The sequence below is a fragment of the Rattus norvegicus genome, chromosome 3 (genome assembly GCF_021556685.1).
Source record: "Rattus norvegicus strain SHRSP/BbbUtx chromosome 3, alternate assembly SHRSP_T2T, whole genome shotgun sequence".
NCBI lineage: Eukaryota > Metazoa > Chordata > Mammalia > Rodentia > Muridae > Rattus > Rattus norvegicus.
Window position 1 is genome coordinate 42,019,927 of NC_141536.1, and position 20,036 is coordinate 42,039,962.

Sequence of the window (20,036 nt, forward strand, 5' to 3'; positions counted from 1 at the left end):
TTCTAGGGTGAGGTGGGGGAATCCTGTCTGGCACAGCTGTCAGGTGTGCACCTCGCCCTTCATAAAAGCTGTGAAGGGATTTGCTCCTGAGAGGGAGGAGCAATCCCACGAGGGGCCAGGAGCCTTTTTTTCATGCACATATTACCTCATTCTGATTATAGCAATGGATTTGTGTCCCAAACAGAAAGCCAAAGTCAAACAATGACGGATGTAATACATTTTCTAGTGACGTCTTCATTTTCTCACAAATCATAGTATATTTTCAAATTATCGATATTTAATAACCTTGTTCCTCCGGGCAGTTTCTCTTTCTTCAGATGAAAGCTTTCATTTCACTGAGAGTCTCATTTAGATATGTCCCCTATGAGTGGGTGTCACACACCTCACACAACTAATATAATAAATAAACGTTGTTTTTTTTTTTTTTTACACAATTAAGAACAGAACAGGAAATAGCACTGGTCAAAGTTAGCAAAGTACACACCTTTTAATGTTGTAGCTAGTTTTTAAATTTAAAACGACTATTTAAATTGGCGAAAAGTGAGGTAGTTATTTTAAAGTAGTATGTTGTAATGTAGAAGGGAAAACTGAGACATTACGGTTCCATTGCCCTTATCCTGCGCTGTATTTTGGTAGCAGAATAGAAACAAAGATTGTGTAGCTTGAAGGTTGTTGGTGAATAGTCTATTTCCATATGAAGAGCTGTAATTACTGTAAGCATGCACCAAATAGCAATTCCTCTCACGATTAACCCTATAAATTACTGATCCTGTAGCCCAAGCATCCTCACTTTGTGCTACATGAATTTTCATGAATCGTACAGTGCTTTGGATATTCCTTTTTTTTTTTCTTTTTTTTTTTTCTTTTTTTCGGAGCAGGGGACCGAACCCAGGCCTTGTGCTTGCTAGGCAAGCGCTCTACCACTGAGCTAAATCCCCAACCCCTGGATATTCCTTGATAGCATAACTATTTCTCTAAGTGTTCTCAAGATCATTACCGGGAGTCACCAAAAAACATCTCTGTTAGAAACAGAAATGCAGGCTAGCTACAAAAGAAAGTATGTTTGTTCACATAAGAAAAGATTTGAGGGGTTGGGGATTTGGCTCAGTGGCAGAGCGCTTGCCTAGGAAGCGCAAGGCCCTGGGTTCGGTCCCCAGCTCCGAAAAAAAAAGAACCCCCCCCCCAAAAAAGAAAAGATTTGAACAGATATTAAGGGGAAAAGTAAGATATATAAAATTGTACTAACATGAACAATTCAATTTACTAAAATAAGAAGTATATTATACAAACCTGTTGATTTCCGGAATTATGCGTGGCTTATAAACAGAATAAATTATGTCTCATAGCTAGTTCTGGAGGCCAGGAAATCCAAAGTCAGATTGCCATCAGATCTTGTGTTTGCTGAAACCTGTGTCCTGGCTCGTGTGGCGCCTTCATCTGTTTTCCAATGTTTCATGTGTTCCAAAGGAGCTACCTTAAGCCAAGGTAAATCTACCTTTATAAAGACATTGATCCCACTCCTGAAGACTCCACCCTCCTGACCCGATTACTTCCTCATAGGCCCTGCATCCCAATACTATCACCTTCCAGAGTAGACTCTTGAAATAAGCATAAAATTGAGTTATGGTTTATTTCCTCTGTCTGTTCTTTGAAGAGTCTAAGTCAGAACCACCTGTCCTTGGAAGCTTGGCATGGTTTTCTGGTGTATCCTTTCAGGCACTGATACTTTCTCTAAAGGAGTGTTTTTAAATCACTGACTCAAATTCTTTAATGACACAGGATTATGCTCACTGGTAACCTATAATTTTATAGACAATTATCTGCCTGTTGCCAGGGCCTATTAATTAATATTAATTAATCATTAAGTAAAGTAATAGTAATCTAATGATTATATTGTGGTTTATTAGTTAAAATTTCCCTCTGAGATTGTAGACATGTCTTATATATCCTTATGCGTGGTAATGCACTTACACATACAAGAAAGAGAGATTATAGTCTCAATTGTGCACAATTTGATTTTTTTCTTTGTGTCTGTGTGTGGGGTGTGTGTGTGTGTGTGTGTGTGTGTGTGTGTGTGTGTGTGTGTGTGAAGTGCAAGCTCACAGAGCTACAGGGTTGACCAGACCATTTTTAAACTCTAGCATCTCTTCTGCATTAACGTTTATTCTGTCTACTCAATTTGCTAATTTACTTAGCAGAAGTAAAGCATCCCCTTTGTGTAATGTAATGTGTTATATCTTTTCTATGAGAATAACTTTAATGTCTCTATAAACAAGTTTACCACTTTGTTCCTCACTGTTGAAAGGACAACGTGAATCTTCACTATATCTCTTCTGAGTTTGGTTAACTTCTCTTCCTCTGACAAATTGAAGGCTTTCCCTTTGTGTTGGTATCCAACAGTTATACGATATGTCCGGGCTCTCTTCTCACTTGTCCTGGTGATACTTTTTTCCTGAGATCTATGGGCTCGTGTCCTTCATCAGTTTTAATTTATGAGCCATGTCGACAGCTATTTTTCCCCAGGAGGTTTGGTTTGGCTTGGTGTGGTTTGGTTTCGTTTGGTTTGGTATGGTTTGGTTTTCTCTCTGTTCTTTCGTACCATGACATAAGACCTACCTCATGCTAACTGTTTCCATACTTGTATTTCTGTCACTTTATCACCTCTCTTCACCTTTTCCATCATTTATTGTCTGCACAGTACACAGAAAACAAATTTCGTTTGGCCCAAATCTTAGATGTCTTATCTTTTCAGTGGTTAAGCCTATTTCTTCAGTTTTTAATTTCAATTGTTGCATATTTTTATTAATGTTTTCTTCTGTTATTGTTGACATCTACTAGATTGCTATTTTATGGTTTTTCACTCTGTATACATATTTTCAAATTTTCCTTTTGTTCCCTTAAACTAAGGAGAGCACAGAGTCTATGATCATCCTGCTAATTCCCTAGACACGTGTTCTTCTATACTGGTTCCTATGCTTTTGAGATTTATTCCATTTTTAATGTATATGAGTACTTGCTTGCAAGTACATATTGTGCACCTGCATACCTGGTACCCTGAGGGCCAGAAGAGGGAATAGGATCACACAGAACTGGTTATGAGACACCACAATGATGCTAAGAACTGAACCCCAGTTCCCTGCAAGAACAGAGCATCTCTCAATTGCTGAGCCATCTCTCCAGACCTTGGTTCATCCCCTGTATTGGTTATTCTGTGCTGTGTACTAATTGTGTGCTTCTCTGTCTCCTGCAAGACGGATGTTGAAGTGCCTTCATCCTGAGAACATGTACACTCCCTATCAGGAGGCAGTTGGCATGGTTGAAGTTTTCTGAAACAAAAGAAAGTTGTTTTTTTTTTTTTTTTACCTGGAGGGTCCTGTATCGCTCCAGCATACTAACAAGTTCTTGAAGTCTGCAAGATAACTAGGCCCTGCTCACACTCTGTCAGGAATGTTAATGTTTCTGTTTTCTGCTCCGTGTGGAACTAAACTAAAGGCATAGGGTAGGAAGAGATTCTCTGGTTGGTTTAAACTTACATCAAAGAAAGAAACTTTACATTTCATTTGCATAAAGTGAGCCATCTATTAGATTGCCTAATTTGGCAAACTATTCTTCTTGACATTTATCACTCTTGAAACTTGAACACCCTAATAACAATTACATTTGCTTCATTAACAATGGGAGGCCCACGTGAGTCAGAAAATTGCGGAAAGATCAGAAAGTTTAGTAAGAATGTCCTCACTGGTCAACTGCTCCCAGAGCAGTGACATCCCTCAGTTCCTTTTCTTAAGAAACCAAAGACTCTATTACATCCCAATTTATTATTATCATTGTCAATGTACCTCTTTTTAATCACTTCAGATATTATTATCTAACTTTCTGATGACTGTACATTGAAAACACCCTGACTAGTCTGATAGGTAGAAAATTGTCTATGGTGATATTTAATGTGCATCCTTTTTGCTATTAGTAAGGTTGAATGCCATTTCAGTACTTGATTGTTTTGGAATTTCTTGGCCTGTAAAATTTCTAGTTGAATCCCCTGCTCTTTCCTTGGTTTTTCATTTAGAATCCCTCTCTCTTTCTCCCTTCCTCTAGTCACTCACATGAGCATACATGCACGTGCGCGCGCGCGCGCGCGCACACACACACACACACACACACAGTGTCTTCTACATATGTCTATGTCACTTTTTCTCAGGCATATATGCTACAAATAGTTCTACTCAATATTTAATTTATCGTTTAGTTTTATTTATGTTCTTTTCTCATTCATTTTATTTTAGTTTTCATGTACTCAATTATATTTGTCTTCTCCTTTTATAGATCTAAGTTTCCTGTCTTATTTAGGACCAGTTTCCATACTATAAAGTCATACACTCTTTTCTTCTAAATTTGCCTCTGACATTTAAATTGTTCTATATGTCACAATTAGATATTTAATCAAGCTGTAATTTATTTTTGTATATGATATGACACTTGATACAACCCTGTTTTCTTCCAGATGGATAGATATTTATGCCAGTATCCTTTTAAAAATAAGCCATTCTAGAGTTTCCATTTTTACCAAGTTCCACTTTGGATGGCCACAGGCACCCTTCCTGGTATAGTATACATTGAAATGCTAAATAAAATAGAAACAATTTTCTTCTGTTTCATGTCTGGGGTTGGGGGCGCAGGGATGAATTACTCAGCAGCCAAAATTACAGTAAAAAATCCAGACCATGCTTGAATACTTCCAGTGTACCCTAGAACTGTTTGCCTGGACATGGTGGCCAAGTCTTAGTGTACAAAGACAGGAGATAAAAGATGGCCCTGAAGCAATGAAAAGTCAAGCCAGAGATGACTAGGTGAAACAAGCAATTACACATGGCACCAACTTGAAAACAAAGCAAATAAAAATATTCAACAGAGGGAGACAGAGTATATAGTCTTCTATTTCAACCATTGCTTGCAGTAGAAGAGAAAGAAAAGGAATGGACAGGGAAAGGGGAAAGAAGGAACTGTGGAAAGGGGAGGGAAAGAATGGGGAAGGGAAGAGGAAGGAGAGGAAGAAGGGAAGGCAAAAGAGAAGGGGAGGGAAGGAAGGAAAAGCAGGCTTAGAACTAACTCATCCTCTGAATTTACCCAAAATAGTTCATTAAAATATGGAATGGATTTGGATGGACCACACCCAGCGACACCTGACAAAAATTAATCTCAGTCTTTTCTGAAGAAATAAATTTCAGCTAGGTTTCTACCATTTTTCTAGATAAGGATCCCAATACAAATGCACATTCAAAGATCACAAACCAGGAATTAAGCCAGGAAGCCTGAGTCAGCAGAACCTAAAACAGCAGAATTCAGCCCACAGAAGCTGTAGACTTTGAAATGGTTAAATGTCAAAGATTAGGGGAAGAGATAGAAGGAGGGAGGGGTTTATAAAGTCCAGTTTATACCAACTAAGCGTGGAGAAGAATTCCTAGCAAGGAGCTGAGTCTTCACAGGCTGATTGACTGGTTAGAATATCACTGACTCACAGAAGCTTGGAATGTCACAGGTCCAGAGTCTAAAGCCAATTTACTTTGTACTATCTTTAGAACCAGACTTTGCTCACCTCTGTGGCAGACCTAACATGAGGGAACTAGCAGATAAAGCTGAACTGAACATCCCGATAAACCGATAAGAAACTTTAGGTAGCATTCCTCGTCAATCAAAGGCTCAGTGATGCCCTCTCAGGTGATAGCTGTACTTTTGTGGTAACATTCCTAAAGGAATGTGGAAAAAAAAAACTGAGGGGAATAGACCATAGAACTCACAGACGTCACTGTTGGGACAAATATACACTAGATGTGGAAAATTGTTCCATATTTTTTATTTGTTCTACGCAGATGTTTCCCCTCAGTGCCTACTAACATATGCAAATCAATATATTCCTTTTGAAACAAAAATATTCTTGAAGGGCTATGATTACTTCCTTTCCTTCTGAAAATAAAATATGATAACCAAAATATCCTCCCTCCTTATTTCAGAGGCACTGAGGATGAACAACCTGTAAATGTCATGGCTGAAGGGAGGACTAGGCCAAAGGGCACAGGGTCAAAAGGGGAACCCCCCCCCAGGAGGAGGCAGTTTTCTCCTTCTGCTCTAAGAATAAACATGAAAAAGAGACTAGACAGGGAAAGCTCTAGAAAACATGAGTTTCTCTTGTTTAACTTATTTGCACAATCTATATTAAAATGTTAAATATATGATACCACATTTGTTTTGTGGGCCTGACATGTTTGTTGTTTGTAAAGGTGTGAATTTAAGTACCAGTCAAATAAAAGGTTAGCTTTTGTTATTTTGTCCTTTTTTTTTTTTTTTTCAGAGCTGAGGACCAAACCCAGGGCCTTGTGCTTGCTAGGCAAGCGCTCTACCACTGAGCTAAATCCCCAAGCCCAAGGTTAGCTTTGAAATGACGGTTGCTTTCCAAATTTGAAAAAAGAAAAAAGACACTTATATTTGTGTTCATATTGAACTTGGAAAATTATTTACCTCTTCAGCAACATCTCAACAATTACCATTTTAATAAACTTTAAGGAAGAGAGAAACTTTTCTAGTACTATATTTCTACCAAAATATAGGCTTACTTCTATCAACTAAAACTAACTCCTGAAAATTATACTCATGTGTAAAATTACACCAGAAGGTACGTTTTAAAAGCAAATGATTCAATTTAAATATGATCTAAATTAAATTTCAGTCTCAGTGATGTGAATTAATTTGTCTTAAATCTAATCAATTTTAGGCCATTTAAAAGAAAAAATGTGTGAAATTAAAATAGTAACTAACGTTTTGAATAGTTTTTTTTATACTAGTGAATTAAAATAATAAACGCCCTTGCTCCATTTACAAATTCTACCCTTTAAATGCCACTTAAAGTGGTGTTTCTTAAGCTCTGAAAAAGCCTATCAGTGGGATTCAACCAGCACCTTTTTTAAGGAAATAACAACGATTGAAGTACCTTATACATTTTAAAGATTTGTTTTGTAAAATTCTTGTTCTATGTCCATGTGAGGTGAAACAAATTATACAAAATGAGTGTCTTTCTGTGTCACAATAGAAGCCCACATGAAAGCCTTTAAGCTGTTAGGAATTAGCATCAAACATTTAAAAGCATTTTGAAGAAGGAAGAAAGCCCAGCCAGCAGTTTCCAGCTGTGCATTACTAGGACCATAGCAATGAGCAAATGGGGTAGAGGAGGCACAAGCTTTATTCAACATAGAAATTCTGTCACAAAGAAAGAAACCAAGAGGTCAGCTGCTGCAAACAAGATCTAAGCACCTGAAGCTAACAGAGACTTGGTTCTGCATTGAATCACACATTCACCATGGTCTGTAGGATGGTGGATGAAAGGTAGGGAGCATAGGGACAAGGATCATTTCACAATCCTAAAGGGAGGTTCCACATCTACACAACAGCTCCTGGTCAACTCCTACCTCTTTTTAGTGTTAGCCATGGACAGGAAGCTCAATGTCCAGCACTGAAGAGATTTCGCTCTGCTTTACAGAGTGTGTGTTTGTATTTCAATATGTACATGATCGCATTTGAAATGGTCATCTCCGTAATGGGCAGACCGGGATCACCGACCACACTCTCTGATAACATGAAAATGGTGTGATGGTTGGCACGGTCCGTGGGTCTGTTTAGCTTACATTTTCAGCCTTTCTCCATATCGTTACTGGTCTGCACATAGCTAATAATCACTCTAGTCTCTCCCCTATCCCTTTACCACTGCCTCAGCCAGAGCAACGCCCTACAAAGAGACATGGCCTACAAGTAGGCCTATTCAATTTAATCCCCATTTACCGTATAGAGTGCCACTAAATGATATCAATTCTTAGTTTCAATGAAGGGGTTTGAATTCAATGACGTACACAACATTTCTTGTAGACATAGTAGTTAATGTCTACAAAAACTCATATTTCCTCTTCTATGGATAATGTTTGGATCTCAACTGCTGAAACCCATTGTCATGGAGTAATCCTAATAAAGTCATGGAAATGTTCAGATGAAAATGAGTATACATTTAAGATTTAAAAAAAAAGTTTCACCTAAATGAAAAATAAGAGAAATCCTTCAATTAATAATGTTAGTGTAATAATGGACGGTTAAAAGACTATCCCAGATGGTGGTCCCAATTCTGTAAATCTCAGCATTTAGGAATCTGGAGACACAAAGAGAGCTGTGAATTTGAGAGCAGCTTGAGGTACATAGTGAGTACCAAACAAGTTCTGTCTCAGAATAAAACCATAAATAAATATATAAACAAAGTAAAAAGCAAGATCAGGCAAAGTACTTCCCGTGGAGACAGCAAGACCATTAACCAAAGCATCAGAGGTTCCCAGGTGTGTAAAACCACAAGAAAGAAAAACTAAATGAACATAGGTCAGAATGTCAAGTTTTAAAATCACTATAGACCATCAGAACAAATATATGATCTTCCACTATTGATGCAAGATCAATTAAAATGAACGTGTTCACATAGTAGGAATTAACATTTACAAACTGAGATATTAAAATGCCATTCATGCCAACCAACAACTAGTGTTATTTGAGGCCCCACCCCTAAGAGCCCATGTCCTACACTGCCTCGGTGATCAGGAACTGAAGGCAGGATAGCCCAGAGACCTAGAATAGAACCAAACATGACTGGCATTAAAAAAAAATCAATGAAATTATTCCAATGTCCTGATGTCATAGATTCATACATAATTCAGTCATCAGAGAGGACGCCTAGAACAGCTGTTAGGAGTAATGCAGATGCCCACGGGCAAACACTAAGCAGGAGAGAGTCCATCGAGTCCCTACCCTTGGAGCTCTGAGAACCCTCCTTAAAATGAGGAAGAACTGCAGGAGTAGGAGGGGTTAAGGTCATGGGGAGATCATAGCCCCAGTCCTTGGAATCAACTGAGCAGGGCACATAGAGGCTCACAGAGCCTGAAGCTGCTGACACAGAGCTTGCATGGGTTTGTGCTAGGTCCTCTGAGTGTATGTTATGGTTGTTGGCTTGGGTTTTAGGGGGACTCCTGACAGTGGGACTGGGGGTATCTGTGACTCTTTTGCCTGCTCTTGGGATCCTTTTCCAGCTTCTGGATTGCTTGCCCAGCCTCGATGTGAGTATGTGCGCCTGCTCTTATTGTAACATCTTGTACCCAGTTCCAATGATGCCCCCTGGGAAACTTGCTCTTTTGTGGGGGCAGGCAGGAGTGGGGGAATAGATTTGTAGAAAAAGATAATGGGGGTACTGGGAGGAATGGAGAACGAGAAAGCTGTGCTGGGAATATATTATATGAGAATGGAATATTTTTTAAATGACATTCACAATCACATTAAAGGGTTTAGTAAAACTGATTAAATATTGCTAAAATGTATTCCCTGACAACTGTGAAGCATGACTAAGAGGAACTGGAGAAGATCAATATTGTTAACATGACTATTTTCTCCACATTATTCTATACATTCAACCCGATTCATCAAAATCTCAGCATGCGGTATGTAGAAATAATCAAACCGACTAAATGAAAATGAAAATTATAATACTCAAGTCGGTTTTTTAAAAAAAAAGTTAGAAGAGTCTACATCCTAATTTCAATATTTATTTAAAAACCTGTAATAATCAAGACAGTTCAGTAGTAACCTACGCTACACAACAATTAGGTAACACAAAAGCATCCACAAATGTGCCAAAAAATGACCTAAATATATATACATATCTATCTACCTTATTTTCAACTCAAGAATCAAAATAACTCTATACAAAAAGGCTAGAGTTTTTTATTTTAAAACATTATTTGATTTTATTTTATGTGTGGAGATGTTTGCTGCCATGTGTGTACTAAGTATATCCAATGCTCACAGAAGCCAGCAACGGGAGAGGATCCCTTTAAACTGGAGTTTCAGAGGGGTATAGGTGGCTATGTAGATGCTAGGGACCAAAGGAGGGTCTTCAGGAAGAACACCAGTGCTCTTAACCCACGAGCCAGCTCTCCAACCCAAAGGCCAGAGCTTTTAACAACTTGCGCTGGGTGTTGAAACAACTTTTTACCCACATAGAAAAAGAAATTATACCTTTCCCTCACCATTCGGTGCTGTGTCATTTTCCATGAATTGAAACGGAACATAATGCTAAGTGTGAAAACCAAAATGGTGCAGGAAGTAGCAATACATGCCTTTAGTCCCAACACCTACGAGGCAGAAGGAGGCAAAGGTCTGAGCTCCAGGACTGCCAGGGTTACACAGAGAAGCCTTGTCTTGAAAGACACACAGACAAACAAGACATTTTGATTAAAAAAAAAAAAAACTAAAAGAAATAGAAAAACCAAGTATATAATTCAATATTATTTAATACAATTCCCTTTTTAAGTGTTTAGAATTTTTGATCAACATGAATGAGTTGTACACACTAACCGAGTTCGTTGTGACTTTTCAGTGCAGACCTGTAAGTGCACAGATGAAGTTCAATATCATGTTTACCACCATGTTAATAGTCACCTAAAAACTCTCAAAAGTACTACTGTGATACCTATTTCATGCTTCAGGAAATGCCATTTCAAGTATAACTTCACATGGTTCAACCCGGCAAGTTACAGTTGGCCCATGTCATGCGCTAAAGCCCGTAATGTGGGATTAGATAGGACTTCCTCCCTGTTTTCTGTATATATCTTTCCTGGACTTGGTGATGATCCGACTTGCCATGACATGTCCTTCCCTAGTTTACCTAAGACCCAGAGGCATCCTAAAGTAAGACTTTGTATTTACTGATGGTCTTATCAGGGACAAGATCCAAAAGGTGTGGGGCTAAAGAGGGAAGGCCACCAGTTATAGCAGTGGCCTTTTCTAAGGCCCTGGTCGGTCAGCTAGCATCAGTACAGGACAAGTCACTAACAACATCCCTTCCAGGACAAGATGCTGCTGTGCACATGAGTAATCAAAGGGTCTTGGCTGGGTAGAAGGTACTCCGTCCATAGTACCCTCAGTCAGGAACCAGTCTTTAATTTTTTAAAGATCAATGTTAGAGAGGGGTGATTTTTTTTTAATTTTTTTCCCATCTTTATTAACTTGTGTATTTCTTATTTACATTTCAATTGCTATTCCCTCTCCCGGTTTCCAGGCCAACATCCCCCTCCCCTTCTATATGGGTGTTCCCCTCCCCATCCTCCCCCCATTACCGCCCTCCCCCCAACAGTCTAGTTCACTGGAGGTCCAGCCTTGGCAGGACCCAGGGCTTCTCCTTCCACTGGTGCTCTTACTAGGCTATTCATTGCTACCTATGAGGTTAGAGTCCAGGGTCAGTCCATGTATAGTCTTTGGGTAGTGGCTTAGTCCCTGGAAGCTCTGGTTGCTTGGCATTGTTGTTCATATGGGGTCTCGAGCCCCTTCAAGCTCTTCCAGTTCTTTCTCTGATTCCTTCAACGGGGGACCTATTCTCAGTTCAGTGGTTTGCTGCTGGCATTCGCCTCTGTGTTTGCTGTATTCTGGGTGTGTCTCTCAGGAGAGATCTACATCCAGTTCCTGTCGGCCTGCACTTCTTTGCTTCATCCATCTTATCTAGTTTGGTGGCTGTATATGTATGGGCCACATGTGGGGCAGGCTCTGAATGGGTGTAAAGCACTCACGCTTTAGAAGTACAGTGGAATGAAGTTTAATAGGTGTATGACCATGTAAATGCCATGACCCTTTTGTCATTCTAAACACTCACTTGGTCCCTTCCCTTCTACTGGGGTAGGCCTATGACCTATCACTGTAGATTCGTTTCTTTCCTTTTCTTTTTCTTTCTTTGATAAAATGAATTTATGGAAACTTACATCTTAGTTTAGGTCCATTGATTATGTCAAGAAACAGTAAGTCATGTGGTCAAGTTTCTCCAAGATTGTGACCCTGCTGTCACTGTTTTGACAGTGATGTGCAATTTAAAAATTGAAAAAAAGAAAAAAAACAACCTCAGCTAGACTCTAGAGAATTCCACCAGCCAAAATTAAGACGAGCTATGAAACACACGTTTTTATCTTAGGAAACATTAGAAGGTTTATTTTCATGCTATCATCGTCCAAAACTGAAATGGAACATAATTAGGAGAGAGTGTGGCTAAGCAACCCTCTTACCTGTGGGAAGGTGCAGAGTGATGTTGTTGCAGAAGTCTGTGAAGCAACATTCGGTCTTGGTCACGTTGTTGGAACTGTGACAGAAGACCTGAGCATTTAGTTCCGGGAGGGACACGCACGATTTGATCACCTGTTCTTTCCCGTTGGTTAGCATGACAGAGGCCCAGCATGCTCCTTCGGTTTGGCAGGTAAAGTTTGAGGAATCACACAAAAGACACACACACTTCAGTCCTGGAAAGAGGAAGGCAAGAAGCTTCAAAATGCAGAAGATGGCAGATGGAGTTACTTGGTGGCGCTCGGGGATAAAAATTCAATCTCAACAAAATTTGAAGGCAAGGTTTTAAGTGGGATAAAGACGCCCTCTCTATTTATCGAGAAGCAGGCTACTCGATTAATCATCCTTTGTGTAGTTATCATAATGTGTACAGTTGTCCCTATAGTTACTGTTTTCCTGGTCCGTGCTCTAAGTCCTTGTTGAGCTCCATCGGTTTACTCCCAAACTGATAGGTCCTGAGAAATGCTAGGAGACAGTATCTCAGCAACAAGGGGAGCTTGCTGGCACGGCTTCGGGAACAATGACAAGAGGTGAGGGCAACCGCAACCCAACAAGCCCGGCGCACCCTGCTCGCTTACACTTCTCCAAACTTTCAAATGAATGTACCGAGCACCAAACAAATTCTAGAAATGCATAGGTCTAAAACCAGCGGTGATCTTCCTATTCTTTATCCCTCAAGGTGGTTGTAGACACCTTTGAAGGCATTGATGGACCATGTTACCTGCCCCCTCCACTAAGGAATGTATTTTAGAATGACGGCCGCTTAAATGTAGACTTTAACCTTCAAACAATGTTTTAATGGGTTCCTCTATTCCCCAGAAGGAAACACATTGATAATAGAGTTTAATCTAAGGTTGACAACAAAACATTCCAAACATTGACATTGTTAAATTAACCTGTTTATTAACATATCATCTTAGCATTCTTCTTAGCATACGTACTCTTACTCTCACAAATAATACATTCAAGTGGTTTGATATTTCTGTCTCTATATGAAATGTTGTCAGCATAGAGTTCAGAGGTTGTAATTTATTCAGATTTTCATTCCAAAAATCATTTCTAAATACAATTCTGAGTATTTCTGTCATGACTTTAATGAATATTTTGTTAAATGATAACTGCCCCCCAAATTATCTTACTAATCAAAGTTGTGCCATACAAACACTGTTAATAAAATTAGTCTTTAAATTTCTAATTACTAACGCTAGACCCAACTTTACACCAATAAAATATTCAATTTATAAATGACTAATCATGAATAAATACCGTTTTTATCAATAGTAATGAGCTGTATTAGAATCAGATATTTTCGGTTGGCTGAGATTCCACAGAGCCAGGTATATAAAACCTAGTGATTAAGAAACGTGTCAAGGATGCTAAAGAGATGGTGCAGCCATTAAAGACTGAGGCTCACAACCGAAGAAACTAAACACAGAAGACAGAGCATACATTTAACCTCAGCACTCAGGAGGCAGAGGCACTGGATGTCTGCAAGTTCCAACCCAGAGGGACACATAGTAAAAGCCTTTCAAAAATGACTTTCCTTATATAAAAGAGAAATCACATGAAGAGCAGTCTTTAACCCAGATGTTGCTGATTGTGGAATCATAGCACTTCCCAACCTGGCAAGTGTCTTCCACACCTCATTGTCTAAGCTGTGCGATCTTGGACGTTTATTTGGTCCCTCTGGGTCTCATCTGAAAGGTGCTAACTGCAATGACAACATACTTTCTCATCCTGTTGCTATGGAGAGTAAATTAATCATATAACTCCTTTGCACCCATTTCTGGCACATAGGAAATATGACACAAGCATTAGTAACAGCCTCTCCTAACACTCAAGAAAGTAAAGCTAGCTTTCTTACAGGAACCATCAGCAGACCTCCATCGTCCATGCAGGAGTAGTTGCATGAAACAGGATACAGCAGCCACTTAAAGGGCCTAATAAAGAAATGTAAGTAAAGAAATATATAATAAAAATTAAAAAAAAATATGTCTCTCTCTGCTCCGCCAGTGGGACTGAGGGTCCTCGTGCTTTGCAAGGTTTTTCTCTGATCCCACTAGTTTTTAGCATCTGGGAATAAAATATAAAGCTAATGTAACCAAAAATTGCAATGAAGGAAAAACAACTCAGGTTGATCTGTATTTTTTTAATAAGTTTTAATGCATTTTTTTAAAAATTTTACCACAGCGTGTACAAACAAGAAAGGGAGTCTCTCTCCTAGCTTTGTTCCTTACTTGCTGGCTGACTTTGAGAAGCACCAGTGTCCTTTGCAAATGAACCAAAGTAAGGGTCCTAGGCCCAGAAATCTTGGCATCCCCTGTGGAGGATGCACTATCTACACTTGACAGATGTGATGACTCTAAATTTACAATTTGTGAAAATTTGATATTATAAAGCATGAAAACTACTAGCTGCTCTATGTCTGGCCTGTGTCCTCATAAATAAGGGGCTGGAAGTCAGTAAACTAGCCCTCTGACATACTATCTCAAACCCTTTGTCACTATGGTCATCTGAATCTTAAATTGTCTGAGCTAGAGAGCTGTCTCAGCAGTTCTCTTGCACAGGACCTGAATTCACTTCTTGCCACCGAAATGGAGGCTCACAATTATTGGTAACTCCAGTTCCAATGCATCCATTGCCCTTTTCTGGCCTTCCTAGGCATGGCATGCACATGGTGCCCAGACATACATGTGATGAAAAGAGTCATACATATAAAATAATATAAAGACATCTTTTAAAAGTGTCAAATTTCTTTGTTTCCAGAAGAAGCTAAGCCAGGAAGTCAAGGCAACCACCTAAGAGATGTAGGGACCCACTGACTGAAAACATCATCAACATTTAAGCTGACTTCATGTGCATTTATCATGGTGTACAATTCCAATGACAACTTTGTTGTCAGTATCTGCATTTTACAGATATGAAATGAGGCACAAAAAAATCAAGTAATTGACTGAATGTAGCAACCATTAGCCTACACAAGCAATCTTGTTTCTGTCCCACCAAAGTTGCTATGGTGGCAAGAACTATTCTCGTCACCCCACTAGTTTCTAGGCACTAAAAAAAATATTTAATATAAGAGAAATAAATTAATCATTATTACTGCTATCTGAAATTTTGATCTGTATTATTTCAATGAAATTTAAGACCAGGTAGATTTTTTTTTCAGCTTCTACCAGTTTACTGGCAGGACAGGTAGTCAAAGAAAAATCAATTACATGTACCTTGCAGCTAGAACAAATATCTAAATTATTTGTTCTAAATTGCTCATCCAAATTCTGCATTAAGTAACCCTCTGTGGATCTCCCAACTACATCTCCTATATTTCTTTTCAAATCACGGACTGAATCTTTATAAAAATATATTATATAGTATTTCTTACTAAGGAATGATCTGCATTTTCCACTCATTCCTTAAGAAGCTATCAGATTTCTTTCAGCTTAAAGTCATAAAATAGAATGTAGAACTTAGAGAAGACACAGAAAACAGCACCCCACTTTAAACCTTGCATAGTAGAAAAGGCTGACCAAGTTGAGGATTGTAAATGGTAATGGCTTCAAATACCTGTTCAATGTTCACGCTTAGTCCAGGTCAATTGGTAACCACTGGACTGACGGGGAACATACAGCAAACTAAACAAGGCCTACCATGTAAGCATAATACATGCCACATCCTACCTCTCCTCTCCAACTTCTCACCAATCCTCTATGTAGCTGCCTTTGTATAATTAGAGACCATTTACATCAACCACCCTCAACCCAGAACCCTAAGCTGTCAATTAAAATGGAAGTTTCCATTATTGGTTTCATTTCTGCTTTTCTATTTTGCTTTCTTAAACCTGATGCTAATTGAGACCGTTCTTCTAGAGTATTCCATGGCAGGATAAATCTGGTCGTTAGCAGACAGCAGCCCCTCCTTGTGGCTCTTTATCTTAGACTTTCCCTTACAGTGTACTTAAGTCATATGGTGTAAGGCAGCAAATGCTGTTGAAGAAAGAGGCAATTATCCGTAATAAGGAGGTCTATTAGACCTTTCCCCAACATGAGGACTGCACTTTTCTCGTGTCTCTTCCCACCCCTTTAATTATCTCCCTTTTTCTCCCTCTTTGCCAATTAGTCTATAAAAGCCAAGACATCTGTTACCCAGAAGACATCTGTTACCCACATCTACCAAAGGATGTGCCCGTCCCTAATCAAACAGAAAGTAAATTTTCATCTACTTCTTACACATGACGACTAGCACACCCTGTTGACCAAAGTGTGAAAATTATCAGGCTACAAAGTGTGTGTGGGGTGTGTGTGTGTGTGTGTGTGTGTGTGTGTGTGTGTGTGTGTGTGTGTTCCCTGATACTTGCTTTACTTTGTCCAGGCTATCAAGCCCAATTTTTTTTTAAATTTAGAGTGTGTTTTGGATGTGACCTGCTAAATGTTTGATTTGTTCATCATTTATAGGCTTCTTAAAATAATAATCCAAGCTCATCAAAGAGCTGGAAGTGCCCAGGAAAGACAAGAGACAAATGGCAGTAGAGAATCTGAAAGGATTTTTCCCTGTTGCCCTTTCCTGCCTCCCTTTTAGACTGTGTTACTACAGCATCCAGGCTGGTACTAGATTCAGGGAATCCTCCTGCCTCAGCCTCCTAAGGGTTTGGACTATTAACACATACAACCACATCTGGCTTTGCCTTCCTTATTGGTAAGGAAGAAACAAGACCAAAAAAGAAAGCAGTGTTAAAGAAATGTGGGCAACATAAATGCAACCCTTCGGCCTAAAGGGCTTTTAATGAAGACTTGTCATATAGAAACTCTACTTGTTGGACCATCTCTGAGAAAATGTTGAGCAGCACATCGGTTATGCCTCTGACTCAGGAAGCCATGCCTTGCTTGTTCAGAAGCAATGCAATACCTGCTAAGAAGGAGCCCATTCAGGAAGCCTGGTTTCTAGTCGTGAGGCTCAGTCCAGAAAGAGCTCAGCACACTGACCATTTGGAGTTCCTCAGTGGAAACACGGTATTTAATAAAAAAGTGATTAACTGCCAGGCCCCAGGCTTTAGACAGGTTTCTTAGTCTCTCCCAGACTCCACCAGTTGTCCTGGTTTCTGTTACTCCGAGTTTGCATCATTATCTCGGTGCCTTAGCAATTCTTATCTGGGATGGATAGGAAGAGAGCACTGGAGTTGGAAAAGTAAGTTTACCCTTAGGAGGCAAGGATGATACTTTCAAATCCCACTAATGTTTCAGGTAGTGTGAAAGTTCACCTCCATCCAAACTTCTCTAGTCCGTGCTAAAGACCATCTACCTAGTAAAAGAGTAACATGAAATCAGAAGCTATTAGTCTTTCTACTATCTGCAATTTTCAAGGAAATAAAGGGGGAAGGATGAAAACCTGAAGGTGAATGGTATTAGATATCCAGAGACACTTGCTGAATCATTAATCGCACATGGTACACCCATTATCATAGAACAAGCGCTCAAGACCAAGGGCAACTCATGGGTTTCACACCCTGTGAGCTGAGGACTCCATATTCTTTCACGCAGAAAGAAAAAATGTTTCCAAATAATGTTTCAAAAATTAATGTGCCAATAAGGCCAAAGTGTGCTGTTTACTTAGAGCCTCAAAGTTGTCACAAAGCACAGAAAAAGACAATTATGGTGATGTGAGAGCATAGTGCAATTTGAAAACCAGGAAGTTACCATTTGCATGTTTTTTGCTTATCAGCGTAGATTGCTCCCCGTGGATTTGTCCATAAAGATTACAGTATTAGCCTCATAGATCCTACAATGTGCCCCATGCAGAAATCGACAATTAGGGGGTATCACCTAGTTAGCTGATCTGTGACGAAACTTTTTGTGTAGCTTCTATTAAAATATCCCTTAAAATAAAGGAATTAAAAGATAAAAGAAACGCTAAATGGGCAGGTGGCAGCTCACTCCTTCAGATCATTGAAAGTTAGGCAACAGGCCGGGTAGCCAGGATAGTCACCTGTGTGGTGACTGCTTAGGGCACAGTGCAGAATAAACTAAATTATTTTCCCCTTAGAAAGGGCACCGACCGTGCTGAGTTTCTTGACCAAGTCTCAATTTTTTGGTCTTATGTAATAGGAAATACCCGATCTGGAGTATCTTGTCAGAAAGCAAGAGCATCCTCACCAGGAGACACCGCTCCTCTGACACACTCTTAGGTAGCTCTTACTCTCCCTCCATCCTCTAAAATGCACTGCCCTCTGAGCCATGCTCAGTAGACTCCAGTCAAGTTTATTATAAAGTAAGTCAACAACGCTAGAGTCTGAGCTCTTCCCGCCTCTTTAATGTTAAGTTCAGATCACTGGTCTCCTTTGCCTGACTCATAAAACGACTCCTCCCACCCTTGTCTTTGTGTTCCCTTTGCCTGAAGCGTCTCTCCTAATTCTTCAGGCCTCAGCTCAGATGTCTCCACCTGGGCAAAATCTCCCAGAATCATCCTGATCAAGAATCTGTTACTTGCTTCTCTTGGTTCTTTCCACAAATCCATAATTAGCTCATTTATTGTATTTGTCCCAGTATAATGAAAATGTTACAGAGAGAGAGAGACACCTCCATTTCCATCCAAACCTATTCCCAACACCTATAGTAGGGTCTCGCTGTGTGATACAGGTGCAATAGAAGTGGGCTGGCCTACAGAGGTGGGCTGGCCTGCACAGTAGACTGAGTACAGAGGTGGGCTGGCCTACAGAGATGGGCTGGCCTACAGAGGTGAGCTAGACTACAGAGGTGGGCTGGACTACACAGTAGACTGACTACAGAGGCGGGCTGGACTACAGAGGTGGGCTGAACTATAGAGGTGGGACGGACCATAGAGGTAGGATGGACCATAGAAGTGGGATGGACTACAATTTGTAGAAAACTGAAAACTACAGACGCATTCAGAGCTAAACGTCATACAACCTATAGTTGTTTTCTTCCAGTCTTACACATGAGTTGTTCATTAACTTAGGTGCAGTTATTACAGTCACTCCTTCCGGATGACATCATGAACACATTTTCTTTGCTATGATCATTTAATGGAATGCACAGGGCTGTCATCGGAAAACACGTACAGTAGACAGCATTTTATTATTTTTAGGTATTTTGATTGTTCTCAGTTTTTGCAAATAAAGGCTCCTGCGTTGAGCCTTTCCTAAGCAGGAGTCCCAAACTGGAATTACAACACTAAACATTCTTGATAGCGATTGTGAAAGGACTTTCCAGAACTGTCCCAGTTAAGTTTTCCATCGGTGTCTTATGAAAACACCACAGGACAAGCGTCAGTGTTTGGTTCCCTGCAAATCTAAGTAAGATGACATGTGACAGTTGTAGCTTATACTAACCTTCATTTCCCAGCTAAAGGAGTTAAGCCTTTTTTGTTTTTTCAAATATTTATTTGGTTTCCTGTTGGGTAAGGTTTTGGTTGATTGCGTTCACCTCTTGTGAATTTTTTTTCCCCCTAACTTGTAAGAGCTTTTGTAAAAATGGAAACCCTTATCACTTTCCCCACTTGAAGGTGCTGCTTTCTCTTAACCCCTGTCTTCAATGTTTGTTTGGTTGGTTGTCTCTTGCTGTGCTGGGAGTAGAAGCCCAAGAATCTTAGCAAAATCATGAGCAGTTGGTTTTTTGCTTTTATGATTCTCTCCTTGTCAAAAAAACAAATCCAGCAACATGCATGCTATTGAAATGAAAGTAAATTACCCATAATCCTCATATTCCCAAAATGACTACTGTTATTGACTTAGCCAAATCTCTCCATATAGAGTTCATACTTAGATACATGTAAATTCATGTTTTACTCGAAATTTCTTCCTTCTCTTAAACCTTGGCAAATCTTCTCTCTAGATATGTTCTAAATAT

General features: G+C 39.6%; 1 protein-coding gene across 3 annotated transcripts in view; it reads right to left on the reverse strand.

Annotated features, from left to right (window-relative positions):
• Acvr1c (activin A receptor type 1C) overlaps positions 1 to 20,036 on the reverse strand; it is a 76,844-nt gene that overhangs the window by 33,416 nt on the left and 23,392 nt on the right. For all 3 annotated transcript variants that reach the window (XM_087648204.1, XM_087648212.1, NM_139090.2), the window contains one exon: positions 12,123 to 12,353. In XM_087648204.1, coding sequence (XP_087504330.1) covers positions 12,123 to 12,353 — 231 coding nt within the window. The remainder of the gene's footprint in view (positions 1 to 12,122; positions 12,354 to 20,036) is intronic.